The 15,799-nt window shown below is 42.1% G+C and overlaps 1 protein-coding gene across 2 annotated transcripts in view; it reads right to left on the reverse strand.

Moving 5' to 3' along the window:
* Positions 1 to 1,976: 1,976 nt before the first annotated feature.
* LOC135898882 (phosphatidylserine synthase-like) overlaps positions 1,977 to 15,799 on the reverse strand; it is a 32,048-nt gene continuing 18,225 nt past the window's right edge. For both annotated transcript variants that reach the window (XM_065428074.2, XM_065428072.2), the window contains 6 exons: positions 14,456 to 14,537; positions 14,220 to 14,332; positions 12,933 to 12,998; positions 10,135 to 10,234; positions 9,099 to 9,158; positions 1,977 to 5,240 (listed from right to left, as the gene is read on the reverse strand). In XM_065428074.2, the coding sequence (XP_065284146.1) occupies positions 5,070 to 5,240; positions 9,099 to 9,158; positions 10,135 to 10,234; positions 12,933 to 12,998; positions 14,220 to 14,332; positions 14,456 to 14,537 (592 nt within the window). In that variant the 3' untranslated portion in view covers positions 1,977 to 5,069. The remainder of the gene's footprint in view (positions 5,241 to 9,098; positions 9,159 to 10,134; positions 10,235 to 12,932; positions 12,999 to 14,219; positions 14,333 to 14,455; positions 14,538 to 15,799) is intronic.

Raw genomic sequence — 15,799 nt, forward strand, 5'->3', positions numbered from 1 at the left:
AGTTTGTTAGGTAGGATAGTGGTGGGTCAGGAGTAATTTCCGGGTCTCTGTTTTCGAATTAATCAACATACCATGGTACGACCACTATTAGCTAAGTGTCACCACTATGCCAGGCGACTTGGCTGTGGTGGCGGACCCCATAATGAGAACCTGCCCAGGAGCACGAGGGACAGTGGCAACACTTGCACTCTAGAAAGGGAAAGGACATGTACTCATGCCCTGATGGAAAGGTGAGAGTACATGGTTGGACTGTATGTGTACGTTAGGCCCCGAGTTCTGTTGAATGACCATTAAAAAATAAAATGCTTCTAGACTTTTTTTAACAAAGCAGGTGGATAGCTACGTTACTTGTAAAATGGTTAGCCAGCGGCTTGGCTATAAAACTGAATGTCCTTGCACCAAGCTCGAATGAGTGCAACGCGTCTCCCTATCATTTGATAGGCAGACAATAATTGAATGGCTGCTTCGAATTCCAACAAGCCATTCAATAACCAATCACGCTCGAGTGAGTGCAACGTGTCTCCCTATCATTTGATAGGCAGACAGTAGTTGAATGGCTACTTCGAATTCCAAGAAGCCATTCAATAACTAAACTTTGTATGCAAATCTTCTTATTACTCCCATTTTGCACTGATGCCAGTCCAGGCTCATGCATGATCAGCTGATGCAACCCGGCGCCCATATAGCACAATCCTATCACCACCAATACTACCAACTGCATTAACTACAGCTCACAGGCCACAATACAACGCCTGAGTGACTAATGCAATATGTAGGGTACAAGAAGAGGTAATCTATTATTGTGATAGCAATATTATATGGGCTCTCGAGGCATATTCATGCCATCACTGCCATCGTGCTGTCACGGTATCGATGGCACATGCACAAAGAACACATGGATGTCTAAAGAAGACCGGCAGTGGATTTAGCTGCAAAACAATGAAGCCAAGTTGACACGCTTTCACATGCACCACTCATTCGGCTCTGCAGCGTAGCCAGGGCAGCGTTCTGCCTTCCACTGCTGGCATGAGTGTTGTGCACAAAACTAGAGTTCCTGCTGAGCAGCTGTGAGTGTACCACACCGTGGTGCATACAGTAGTCTGAGCAGAACATACAATACACTTCAAGCTACAAACTCTGATGGTTTCATCAAGCCATATGTAATTAGCCCTTTTGTGGCATGCCAGTATCACTGCTAGCAGAAAGAAAACAGTTCTTGGCCTATCAGTATACTAAAGCTGGTGGAATCCATGATGGCATAAAGCTAGTGACATAAGTAAATGGCAAATCGGTCGCATGTCATCAGCCTCGTGCCACCTCTGATAGGCACATTGAAGCAACCTGATGCATAGTCTATCTGCCACACATTCACGCCTGCTGTTCTGTGCCATGCAGCAAAAGGCACCTGGTAGGAAAAGTGGAACGTGTTCTTGCATCTTTCCATTCTGTGCAAATGTGAGCATGCACACAAGAAAGGTGCAAGGAAGAAAGCCGCAAGGAGTGTGGAGATGCAGTGCTGATGAGCATCCTTACGAAGGGGCCATTATCCCGAAAGGCAACCAAAAGCCCCACGAATAGCTCCAGTGAATCTTGTACAGCATAACACACTGGTTCATGGGCTGTCACATAGGCTGGGCAGTAACCAAGCTTCAGAGCTTCATCTGCGGTTTTGTCAAACATTCTGTTCCAGACTTTAGGGTATGGTCTTTATGCAAGTTTAGCTTTACTACCATATTCCAGTTCTTGTTGCAGAGAAAACCCAGGTGCAGAAAACATTAAAACATGTGGAACGTATAACCTCTTTCACTGGCAATGAAAATGTGAAGTATTCAAGAGAAACTGCTTTAAATTCAGTGAAACAAGGTTGGTATAAAATGGTACACATCAATGCAGCACATGTGGCTTTCATTAGCCATCAAATCTAAACAGTGATGTACACCAAGTTCGCAGTGGTATTGGCAGAAACATACTCCACAGCAGATAAATAACTTTTCTTTATTTGTTCTTGTTTGAGAATAAAGGGTCTGCATCGTTTTTCTCTTTTCACATGAAAATGACAAAAGAAACAATAGACTGGTGTTAAAAGCATGAACAGCAGTCAAATTCTTTCTAACCTTCACATATTTTTCAGTGAGTGACCCTACTGTTCAGTTCTTTAAATGTGAAAGACACTATTACTGCCGGCCAGGCATAAATTATTCTGTAGAACTAAAGGCAGAGGTTTGACTATGAGCATGTCACAAGTAACAGTGTGCACTTGAGTCGAACAGCAAGACATTGTCACGACCTGAGTGGCAACATTGAGACACCATGTGGCAACGACTGCAAACACATGACAGAAGTATACGAGTGGGCTGTTGCTGCTAGCTTTGACTCCATCACAAGTGTAAGGTACCTGCAGTGCTTCCTAGTGTTCAAACAAGTCCGCAACATTTGATAACGTATTTAGTTGCTGGTGCCAAACAGCAACATGCTTTGCCAAAGAACACACAAGGTGCTCGAAACTGACATACCCAATCATAGGACATGACAACATAGCATGGGAGTGGAAATATGCAGCAGGTGAGCTGCCCATATATGCACATGGGTAATTGATATTAGCTGGCAAGCTTGTGCTCAAAGCACTGTTGATGCCAGAGGTCTTGCACCAGAAACGTGAACAGGAAAGAAGCACAGCCCAAGCAGTGATGCTTTGTTGTTTCTCAATCAGCTTCTTTGAAGGCAGAATGCCATGTATAGAAAGAAGGCTGTCTTGAGGAATCTTACATAAGGAATACTGCTTTGCCTAACCGCTTGAAGATCAGCCAAGTGCTGACCACAGTGGTAGACCACCGAGATCAGAAACAAAGCAGGGACTTGACACATCTAATTCTTATAGTAGGCTGTGTATGAAACCGGCTGGGAACATTAAGTGCACATGGCAATTAAGCTCCATTTTGTGAAGGAACCCTCCAAGCCATTCCAAGATAAGTTTTTTTTTTTTTTAAAGCAAATGCATGCACAAAAACACTCTTGTATATATTTCGTGTTCACCTCGTAACCAGTACACTATAATAGGTGAAAAATGGCACTCAATTGTTTGTTCAGTTTTTTCTTTTCTTTCTGCTACGAAGACACTTGTGTTTCAGCCACAAACATGCACAAGACAATGGTAGACCCAGTGATAAGTTAGTCCAGGGCATGCAAAATTGCATGAGAATCATTACTGACAGCATGCCATACTTGCAGTCTTGAAATGACATCCACAAGACAATATCAAAACAGCACAACTACATGGCCAACCTATCTTGCAACTTTTTGTATGTGGGCATGTTAAAACCAGCTGCATGCACCACTTGGCCTACACACATCACACCCTTGTGTGGTGTAACATTGTGAAGCATTTACACACACTGGTGTGCACAACTTTTCTTTTTTCCAATCCAGCAATATAAGGGTATAGGTTTTAAGTCTGTTCAAATTTTTAGCAAAGTGCATTGCCTGATTTTCTTGTTGATACTGACCAAGTCACTGCCAAGCACCTGAAAGTTAACAGAGGTTGGTTGTTAAGCTTTGCTGTAGGTAAACTGCACGCTAACACTTCTCATTTCAGCCAACATTTCATTAAAAGCAATTCCATGCTTTGGCACAGGTCTCTTGGATCTTGGGCATGCTCATGCCATAAATGTCCTGACATCACAGTTTTGCCGTCTCTCAATGAGACACCTATGGTGACACCCCTTGCACTTCCAGAGTGACAAGTTCATGGTACTTCAATGTACATTGAGCCTTACCCTGACTCCAGTTATCCAGGCCAATCAAGGTAGCCATCAGTGGCTTCCTACAATTGCTCTTTCTAGGAATGGAGAGCTTTTGTTAGGGTTTCATGGTGCAGCAGCTAGGTTTGACTATAGCGCAGCAGAACGCCAACTGGAGATTCAGTTTCTGTTTGTTGCTTATTTTTTCAATAAAGATAGGTGTATACCAATGAACAGGTGTGGTTGCATAAAGTGACATCTTCCACCATAAAGTGAAATTTCATAAACAAAACCAGACAGCTGAAATCTCATTCAGGCTATCTGAAGTCGATCACAATATCAAATAACTATCTTTGTTTAGCAAGACAGCCTATAGGTGCTTTGTAAAGAACACCTCTTCACGGGAGTATATAAGCCAGAGAGCGTATTTTCAGCAAAGTGGTTCACCATCTCACTGAGCAGTTTACCTAATACATCACATTCTAGCAGGGAAGCTGCACTCTGTTTCTAAAACGAGTTTGTTTATGCTGCTTCCATGACTGCTCTCTTCTTTCTACCCCAAATGCAACTGATATCCTCAATGGAATGTTGCCCTTTCTGCATGTTTACTTCTCCAAGGAACACTTCCACAGAGCATGTGATATGTGCTCTTCAACACCATGAACAGAAAATACATTTTGATGATTATGCTAATTGGCAACGATTCTAGCCCCCGTCAACACAACACTTCAACACACATTTTCTATGGTGTCAATTTCGATCACATTATGGCAATTGATGACTGCGTAGTAATTCAATCTGTACAGGGAGAGCAAGGACAGTGGTAATGTTCACTCTCCTGCATGTAACAACTAAAGCTGCAACAATAACAAAAAATAAGACAAGCTACTCTACCATGGACAAAGCTTTTCAAGGTTAACCCTCTGCGACGAGGGTATGTTACAGAACTGTTGCGCAATACACTCCCGCTTTCCTAAAGTGCAATGAAAGTTATTTCACATATTTTGCCCCCTTTCCCCATTTAGAAAAAGGTTTTTCTCAACGGGCATACCCATATCTGCCTCCTATATGCAAGTGTACTGCAGTTCTTGCAACCTTAACAGCATTCTTCCACACAAGTCACTTGTCACACAACAGGGAACAATAAAAAATCAAGCCTAGGGAAGAGATAACGGTCACAGTTCTTAAGCACAGTGTCCAAGGTTGAGTTGAGCAGTTCAAACAAGTCTTTTGTTGATCAGCTGTCTCAACAATGTGCGTTGGATGCATTCTCTTTGGTTATTAAAGGACAAGTGCCTTGAAGGGCAAAGGGCCATTCAATGGTCACTGGCTTTACAGGGATCCATTCACGTGTTTTTGCTTCCGTCGCTGCACGGTGCGCTCATTTGGCGAAGGTGGTTTCAACACAGCATCGCCGGCCTCATATGCGCTTGCATCGGCAGCACTGCTGTCACATGGTTGAGTCAAATTGTCCGCTGTAGTGACCTCCTCACCATCGTGATACTAAACAAAAGCAGCAAAATTACAGGTTAGACTATTAATGCCAATTTATTGAGAAAACAATGTGATGGAATGCCACACAGCCCAAGACAAATAGCGCCCTAACAATGCTCCAACAGAACACGATAATCTACTTTAAAGTAGAAGGAAAACCATTTGTTACCAATAAGATATACTAATACAACATGTTAGTGATGCCAGCACACCACACATCTAAGCTAGCTGGTTGCACACAGTGAGCGATAGGAGTAAAAGAAGAAAAAAATACATAATAAAGGTTACACACTGCTAAGCTGTCAAAAGCAGCAGCCAATAAACTGATATCATGAGCAATTCCAGTACGCCACCGCTGTGACAGCCCTGCACAGTGCGTTATGGTCCCAGCAGTCCCCGTCGCCTCTAGTCTCTACTTTCAGAGCATTTGTATTGGCATTTCAGCTGGACATCAAACATATTTTATAGAGTGAATCAACCGTCAGTCCTTGTTGACGATGATCAGGTTAACATCCTGCGTGCCAGCATACCTTATGGATAACAAGATGCACAGAGGTATAGAATTTTACAACGTTGCCACCCCCCCAAAAAAAACATAGCGAGAAGATTGGATCTGGAACATTAGACGAGAAGGAAGCAATGGCAGGTAATGTGCTTTGTTTTGTGCCTTTTCTTGCTTTATTCATAGTATACACGAAAGCGAATCAGAAAGTCTTTGCACCTCTATTTCTTTTGCTATATTACGGCTGTAAATTCGAAGTCAACATATCCATTCCCAGCAGTGGACCTTCCTTGGACCGGCCCTGCTTTATCTGCTGGCAGCTCCGTGGCAAGGCACTGCTATCGGTTGTTGAAGATGGCAGATGTGCTTTACATGTCCTCGTTATATGAGCAAAGAAGTGTGATTCCTTTTCTATGGAGCAAGGAATGAACGCCCATCGAAACCAACAGGGAAATGCAGCGCACATATGGGGAAAGGCGTCTCACTTTGATAAGTGTGAGGAGGTGGTATTGTGAGTTCACAAAAGGCCGTGAGGACTTGCATGACAATCGCAGTCAGAAGGACAAATTCTACCACAGGGGTATCTCAAATTTACTGCTGCGATGGGACAAATATCTGAACTGGTGCGGGGACTATGTGGACAAATTGTGGAAGGTACATAGAACAGTACGTATACTTGCAGTTGCCTGTATATACCTTGTTTTGGCTAATGAAGAATGGGGGCAAAGACTTTCTGATTCACCCTTGTACAAATGAAATTTAGTGCAACATGTATAGTGGTCGTCAGTTTAGAGAAAGAGCAAAAAAGGCAAAGAAAGATTGTCGCCTTTCTGTATAGAAAGCTCGCAAGCACTTGATGCTTGCTCGCTCATTGTGTGTGGTGTTCGTGTGCATACTTGCAGAGACCTGCGTTTTTGTTCTAGCAATTTTTAAAAGATTTAGCGCTTTATGGTACTCTCTTCACCCAGACTTTGCACCAAGGCAGCATTTTTCAGTCCTCATTATTCTATAAAAACTTGGAATCGTATGCCTGGTTCGTACTAGACAGACAGTGAAACTCCATGTCTTCGTGGAAGCGTGCTTTTTCCCTGTACGTACCAGATAAGACAAAAATGTCAAGTGCTTCATTAGCAATGCAAATTCTCGCTATGCAAGCATGCTGTGAAATATGAGCAAGAACAAGGCAGTGATCTGCACCAAGTTTTTATATAAATATTCTAGGATAGAAACTCGCATCATAGTATATACTATCATGGCTTTTTATGAACGATACAGCTTTCTTAACTCTTTGAGGGTTAAAACCTTAACCCTCTAAGAGTCAGATCGGTGCCGTACACGTATGGCACCCATCTCGTGTTAGATACTGTGCGTGTATTTGACACCACTGGTTGTTGAGTGGTGCTGCCAACTCTATGAGGTCACCTAAAGTCACTTGAATTTGTGTTTCAGCTCACCGGTGGGCACAGCTAGACTTGTTTGCCTCCGAGTGCTCGATCACGTGGCCACACACGGCGTCGTCTGCTACCTCCAAGGCATGTAAGGAGGCGATCATTTATAACGACCTCCACTATCGCATTTACAAGAGCGCGGTGCAGCCAAAGTTAAAACATCCTAATCAGTTTTCTTTTTCTTTGCTTTGGGTTGCGAGTGCCCCTTCAGTTCTGGTTTGCATATTCTCGTACATTGGGGTATGGGTGCGCGCAGTCGTGATTTCGGTATAGCCTTGCGCGGTGCCTCTTCTGGTAGTAACTGCTGAAGCGTTTCTTCTTGTGACTCGTTTATGACACATTTCTTCTTCTGATGAAACACGTTTTTGGGACACCAAATTGATAGCCATAAATTTTATATTTCTCTAAACCTCTTGCTGTAAGCGTGTCTGTGTGTATACTGACGGTGCGAGTAAAGTGTTTGAGATAAAATGTTGCTTGCCATGAATTTTTGCCCTATTAATGAGTTTTCAATCGCTTCTTACTACTGGAAACTGCAATAATAATAAAATAATTACCATGTGAACACGATTTCTGCAAGAATTTCTACATTCAAAGGGTTAATCACACAGCCGTGTTGTATTGACACATAGAAAGTTATGTACAACAAAATTTTGTAGTCTCGCAGCATTGCAATGTGTCAGAAAACCTTCTTCGAAGGGAATCTAACAGAAACAGATCGCAGCTAATGAAAGCATATAGTTGGCGCTGGTGCAATTATAAAGCTACTAGCAAGGTGGCAGCACATAACTTAGGGAAATCTCACGCATGCACGTGAGGACCGGTAATACCTTGCTACAGGTCAACGACCCCCTTTTAGAGCTCTCCTCTTACATTGCTACGTTGTTTCATAGGCCAAACTATTTATTTATTCGTTCGGTGTAACCTTGACCACCACTTTGCATGCAAAATCACACTATTCAAGCACTTTCATGAAGAACAGTGGCTGCAACTGGAAAATTAAACTTGCAAACTAACTTGTGCAAGCACATGCTGCTGAACTGCTTCTTTTTCTAAATTTAAATTAAATTGTGGGGTTTTACATGCCAAAACCACAATCTGATCATGAGGTACGCCATAATGGGGGACTCCAGATTAATTTTGACCACCTGAGGTTCTTTAACATGCACTTAAATCTAAGTGCATAGGTGATTTTACATTTAGCCCCCATCGAAATTCAGCCGCCATGGCCAGGATTTGATCCTGCGGCCTCGTGCTTAGCAGTGCAACAACAAAGCCACTAACCACCTATGGCGGGTATCGATTTTCTAGTGAAAAGAGAACGGCTACTGGTAAAATACAGAAAAGCTTCTGTATGAATGTTTATTGTAAGCAGTAAATGCCTAGGTGCAAGTGAAGCAGTGAGAGAACAGTAATGATGCGCCATTATAGAGCAAAGTCAAGGTTCATTGTTGTTTGCAGCAATGCCCATTCACACTGGGTACCACTCGAAGCGACAACAAGCAATGATCACAGAATTGTCATGTAACAAAGTATGGCGAGGGTCGGGTAACTGCTCCCGTAGTATCCGGACCTCTGATTCTGACACCTTCAGCATTCACATACTCTGCAAGAAAAGCAATCAAGGAACTACACCTCAGCATGGATGTTTACAGGCGGTGAAGGAAGCATGGATGTTTACAGTACAGTGACTCTTGTCATGAGTCACCATGCTGTAATGGAGGTGATTCAGCATGTTTTTCTTCTTGATGTCAAAGAGGCAAGATAAAATAATCCAATCTGCCTATGCTAAGCCATTTCTGGGCAAAGCTTTACTCCAATATAAGGCACTCGCATTTCTGTTCTAAACTTAATAAAAGGAAGCTATTTCCATGAGCACAGCACTACATATAAACTGCATCAGCACTTCTGGCTTACCTTTCCATGATAATTTGCGTAAAGAACGCATCCATAGACACAAGCGACGCTCATAACAAACTGCAAAGGAAGAAAATAAATAGCACAGTTGCAAAATCTTCAGCGATACTTAATGTTTCAAAATCCACTGTTCTTGTTTCTCTGATCAAAGCTCTTTGCTTATTTGAGACATCACTTCGACCACAGTTCTTTACAATCAGATATGTAAGCAGACTTCACTGCACGCATTGTCACTGCTAACAAAGCCAACCCCTTCTGTGCGAGAAAGTTAACGAACTGTCTGAATTTGTTTCTTAAGAAAGGAAGCTCTAGGAAAACACATTCAAGGAAATACAAATTCACTGAACTAAAAGTGAGGGTACATTGTGAGTCACATGTTTCCATTCTTCCCATTTTGTAGCACTGTTCTCAGTCGTATACTTAACACATTTTGTTGATACCATGTCAACAGTGTCAATTACAGCAGAACTTTTTGTTGAGCTAGTTGGTGCATGCTACTGAAGTACTAAAGCGCCAAACAGACGACACAAGCACTCATCCGTGTCTCTTCTTGTGTCATCTGTTTGGCGCTTTAGTACTTCAGTAGTGTAAATTACACTGTCCAAGTGATAAGTGAATCAATTGCTTGAACACTACAAGGCAATGAAATTGTCTGAACCAACCAATATACAGCAAAAATACATTTATACAAACGAACATCAAAAGTATTTGGAATTAGAGTGGATTGAAGTTAAACAAGCTGGCACAACACGTGACACATCATATCCAAAGCACTGTACAAGGCTGGGTCAAGGAAAAGATCCCAATCAGAGAAACCATGGCAATGGCTGCAGGGCAAGTCATGGATAGAGTGATTATACCACTTTTCTTTCCACGCGCTGGCATAAGAGTGATTTGCATCTTATTAAATTGAAACTCAACTAAAATACTAATGGCACATTTTCTCCTTGACAAATTCATGTTTCGAAATGCATGCGCAGCAAGATTCCATATATATATGAAGTGTTCCAAGTGTAGTAGCAATCAATTAACTCACCTGAAGAAAAACCCAGAGCAGGATGTTCACTATCTGTGTTTGAGCAAAGAGCTCCAGTCCAAACTTTATGCAGATTATGGCCTCTGTTAGCATGATGGCACTGAAAAGATTGCCAGATTACCAGAAAGATCAGCAGCACCATTGTGCATCTCCTACTTAATTGCAAGGTGCAATATGCAATTGCAATTTTGAAATGCACTAAATAAAATGCAGCAGAATAAATGTGTACAGAAACTTAAAAGTAAGCTCAACTATCTAGCATCATGATGTCAGGTATGGCACAACAGGTAACAAGCTGCACCAGTGAACATCAGGTGCACTGAATACAGTCACAATGGCAACATTTTAATAGGCATGAAATAGAATACTACAGCCACTTTACCTGGATGTGCGTGAAGGCGTTCCAACTAAACAATTTCATATGGCCAAAGCCATGACTACAGCCCCCTCACTAGTACTTGCCTGATACATAGGCTTCTACAAACCTACATTCAAGAAAAATTTTAAACCTTTTTTAGGGGTTATCTTGTCCCCAAACAATAATTTTGATCTATCTTGTGTGTACTACCTTTCACTAACACTGCACTCGAGGGTACTTTTTACTCCTGGTACTTTAGGGTCACGAATGGCACACACATATCAACATGACATTTTTTACATGAAAGTAGCAAACGCAGGGCAACAAAAAAGCAAGTGCAGTAAGATCAATGCTGTTTACTGTTTGGAGAAAGATAACTCCTAAATAGTGTAAACATTTTTCAGAGTGCATGCATTATTTTAACAAAGTGCAGTGCTTCATGGGTGCCACATACAATGCTCTTTAAGCTGCCAGATACAGCCATATTGCACAACTAAATAGAACAGATTTCTGTATAAAGCAAAAAGTGCGCTGCAATGGGGAAGATCAGGTACAGTATACTTCTGCTAATTTGACTTCGGTTATTTCGATCCTGAACGAAGGTCCTGGCCAGCACCCATGCATTTCTATGGGCCCAAATTTCATTATTTCAATCATAAAATTGAGTTTTGCCAGATAATTCTAACTTGTTCAGTCAGTACGCACATGCCTGGCCCTTATGGCGACCCCAATAGTAACCCCTTTAATAGTAGCATCCATTTTGGCAGAACCCAAGAAGCAGTGAATGAGTTAAACACATGTAAAAAATTTTCCGTCAGAAACATCTATTTCTGGCCTGCCTTCAGAAGATTTTCAAGCAATAAACGTAGCTTGCAATGTCTAATTACGTTATTTACCCAATGCTAATGCACACTTGTTTTACGTGGAAATCTGGCCAAAAATTGCCTGAGCGGTGCAACCGGATGCGCAACCAAAACTGCCATCCGGACTATTGCATACTTTACCGCATAACAGGAATGTATTTCGGCAAAGCTGACTTTAAGAAACCGGCCGCCATGTTGCAACACATATTAGACCCTTGCTCATTTTCTTGCTGAAACGTCGGGCATGTTTGATTTATACTTTGCTTAAGAGCTTTAATGTTATCTCTACATTAGTTTTGTACTTTGGACACATAAAAAAGGGGCGAGCATTTTATTCTTGGGCATGTTGGAATTGAGCAATACAAAGCAGTGTGCTTTGACATTTTTTTCTGCATCTTGTTTAATTCAACCTGCCAGATAATTCTATCAATTTCGACGGTCCCACCATGGTCAAAGGTCAACTGTACTTCCACAGCTGTGCCAACAAGATCATGGGCGTGTTCCAATTTTGGCTAGCATTGAAGAATAAGACTGCTTTAAGCCAATACATTTGGACGGTACATCTGTGCCTTGATGCCACCTCATGCTGACAAGAGAACACTAAGAGAAGCACACGTTTAACTTTGTGTGCATGAACCCATGAAAAACACAACATAGTGTGCATTAAGAGCATAACAAAGCTTGATGTATTCTTCAGTGCAGGCGACCTTGACAATGAGCTTCCAAACATTCTCTTCAACTGCCAACTTTTCTGGACAGCAACACAGCCTGCATCGTTCTTGACTTAGATGCTGTGTTTTCAAACCTCTCTCCTTTGCCCGCTTTGTCAGAATAGTAACGAGACTTATAATGGAGACTATCTGGTTAGCCGTCTGTTTAGCCATCTATGCTGCGCACTAGGAACACAAACCATGCAAAACCAAGCTTGTACCATTACTAACACACACAAAAATGTTTGTCATCATCCCTAACAGCCACGGCAGAGCAAGGGCACAAACCAGTTTTTCCAGCTATCCCCATCATGCACCACCCACCCTGCCTTCCATACATTCCAGCCTTTCTGAAGAGCATATTTTGCTTTCCTTGGCATATACGTAATTATTCTGGGTGTGATTTCCAATGGGCAAGCAGGTGCAGAACCTCTGCTGTTCAACTATGAGGCAATATCATCGACTAAGCAAGCAGCAACAAGTTTCATGCACTGAGAGCAGCCCCAGCAGCTCCCTCACTGACAGAACACATTTAATGGTTTTAATGGCAACATTTCCGCCACCTGGTTTGTTAGTTCTTTGTCTATGTGTGCGAGCAAATTTTGCGGGGGAGAAAAGGGAATCACATGACAATATCTTCTTGCACTACTCTCAGGATGGCAGGTCCGGACAGTTGGCAGAGCAAGAAAACCTGTTTGAACACTGCAAGTTGTTATAAATAACTCCATTGGCAATCTGTTTTACACATTACAAGTCCTACCGAAGCAGGTGGCCCAATTTTCGCTGAAATATCGCCAAAATACACTAATGGTACGCACACTAGTGACAATACTTGACAATAGCGCTGCAAGTGCACCAGCCACTCACCCAAACACCCAGCATTGTGTGCCCACTCGTCGGCATCTTGTGTCTGTAACATAGCTGTAGTACTGCCTGCAAGCAAAAACACAAAAGCTTCACAAAAATTTTTATCTCTATCCTCAAATGCAGCCTGTAATTTTTTACAGAGAATTATATTTAAATTGCCCTGATGCAGCACCAGTTGCATATATGACATGAAAAACATGCAGTGTACCAATAATGATGAGGCCACTGATATTACCATATCTACATTGATGTGAAATGACCGCAAATAGACTTCCGGAACTTGATTTACTGCACCTGCTTAATGCTCCTTACAACTAATGCATAATGGCAGATAAAATTCTTGATGCTGTGGATTTCTTGCTCAATTTTTCAGACACAATTCACGTGGCAATGTTGCTAATATCCCAGCCACGAACGAAGTTTCCATCATTCAGGTTACTGCATGCACCCTCACTCTTTGCACTATGCCAAATTTTTCTCTTGTCAAAATATGAGATGAGGTCTTGAGTAAGTTTTTGGATAGCTGCAAGAAAAATTATCTGTTTTTGCACTTTCAGCTCCCTGTACATACTGATGCCATCTAACACCCATCAACACTACCTAGTGCGTTACATGCAATAATTATTCCGAATTCAAAGTTTGTGCGGCCGGCCAGTGGCAACACACAGGTGCATCACTTGGGGACAACTGTCCCAGCATCAACAATGATGTTGACACTGGGGTCCCGCCAGTTCAGCTATATCTGTACATTTCGGCAATCCTTCAAGTAAAATAACAGCAGGTCTGGCAGCATCAAACATTTCATATGCAACTGCAGGTAATAGATAACCACAAGAGTTGTTTTGCAAGTTATTGTCAGTGAACTGCTTTTACGGTGCAACAATATTTATGCCAAATGCCCGAAAATTCACATACATTTATGCCCTCCATTTATGGCACCAATCCCACTTGTGCAGAAAAAAGCTAAATGAGACCAGTAATAAGCTAATAGAGCAACAATGTGCATTCTGGATTTGGAGAAGATCAACAGTGACCACTAAAATGAGTACAAAAATTGAGTATCACATATAACAATTTATTTCCATTCAAATCACACGGCCTAAAGGACATACCTATACATTTGGCCAAAACAACAAGCTCATTGCAACCCTCCCTGAGCAACAAATTCACTCTCTATACCCGTCAGAAATTCGGTTCAATAAATGGTCCAGATTTTAGAGCATGCCATGACGCCTGTAAACTTGTGTAAATAAGGTAATTTGTGCAATGGAAAAGAATGACACAGACCTCAGTGTTGGTGCCACAATGATACCGATGAGCATTAACCTTGCCACACTCAGCGGGTGGTCTGGGGGCACCTCAAAAATGTGCTTCAAGAAGAATGTATTCAACTCTGTTACCTGTAGTCAAGAATTACATCAAAAACATTAGTCACATAAGCATGACTAAATGTCATTAACACTTGTGCAGATGAAAAAAGATAAAGAAACATAGGCAGCATGCAATAAAAATGGAAGACGCACCTGCCAAAAAATGACTAGCTCCGTGACAGCCAGGAACCGCATGTAGGTGCACGTAGGGTCCATCCACCGCACATGTGTCCAGCTGCATGGTTATTTAGGAACGTGGAGCAGTGCTCAATGCAGTGTACTACACCACAAGTGATGCTACTGGCACACGCAATTTTGGAGCAGTAAAATGGACTTTCAGAGCAGGTTTATGAAAGCGATTGCAAACTATATTACGTGGAGCTTTTACAGTGGGCAAGCCATGTGAAAGCAGTAAGTGGTCAGTGGTTTGTAAACACAATCCAAAGACTAAAAACGACTCCTCCCCACTTCATCGCAGTCCTTACTATGAACTGTGACGAAGCGGCAGTGTCCTAAGATGTGCTTAAAAGGCCACTTCAATGGCTTAGAAAAACACTGAAGCACTCAGACATGCTACGTGCAGACTTTGTAAGCATTTCGAGAACCTTCAACATGATTTGGCTGCTAGAAATGTATTCTTTCAGATGGAGCATTCTGTGGGAAAAAGGCATCTTGATAATACAGCACAGTCTAATGTATTAGGTGTGCCTTCCTTCTCTATCTCCACAAATGGAATTGGCGATCTCGTTATTACGCATGGGCTACCTGACAATAATGTTATCCAGTTTTTAGATATCAAACTAAATTTGACCGCCAATCATTGCTGCTGGGTATATCACCCTAGGGAAACAAAAGTGCTGCTTACACATGCCTCATCACATTCAAAGCTTGTGAATGCACTCATCAAATTATGCCCCCGCCAGATGCCTGGGAGTTTTTCGAGACAGAAAGAGTGGCTACTGGAAGCAGGCTACTCTATCCACATACTTTTATCAGTAACAGAAAATGCGGTGAAAAAACTAGGTGAACCGGGTGGTAAGCACGAGCGCAGCCACGAAAGGAGAAAGAAGGTGGTTGTACTGTACACGCATGGGATATCACATGGTTTAGAGTAGGTGGCCCAAAAAGTGGAAGTGAACATTGTATTTTCAGCTTCACAAAAGTTATCAAGCATATGTAAGGCCACTGATCCGATGAGAAAGATGCGCCAAGGATGCGCGAAGAACCATTGGCCGCCGTTTGTGCAGTGTGTGCAAGGTGTTGTATATTGCTTCCCTATCTTTTGCGGCAAAGTGTACATAGGGCAGACAGGCAGATGCCTCAATGACAAGCTAAGGGAACACAAGCAAAAATTGAACTGTTATCAAGATAGACATGTCTCCATGCATTGTGATTATTGCAGTTGTGAACCACTGCTTAAGGATTGTGTAGTCGTGTTTAGAAATAAAGGTAAAGATACGAGGGAAATTGTAGAAGCAAGCTTGATTGCAAAAGAAG

Source organism: Dermacentor albipictus, unplaced genomic scaffold (assembly GCF_038994185.2).
Source record: "Dermacentor albipictus isolate Rhodes 1998 colony unplaced genomic scaffold, USDA_Dalb.pri_finalv2 scaffold_23, whole genome shotgun sequence".
Classification (NCBI taxonomy): Eukaryota; Metazoa; Arthropoda; class Arachnida; order Ixodida; family Ixodidae; genus Dermacentor; species Dermacentor albipictus.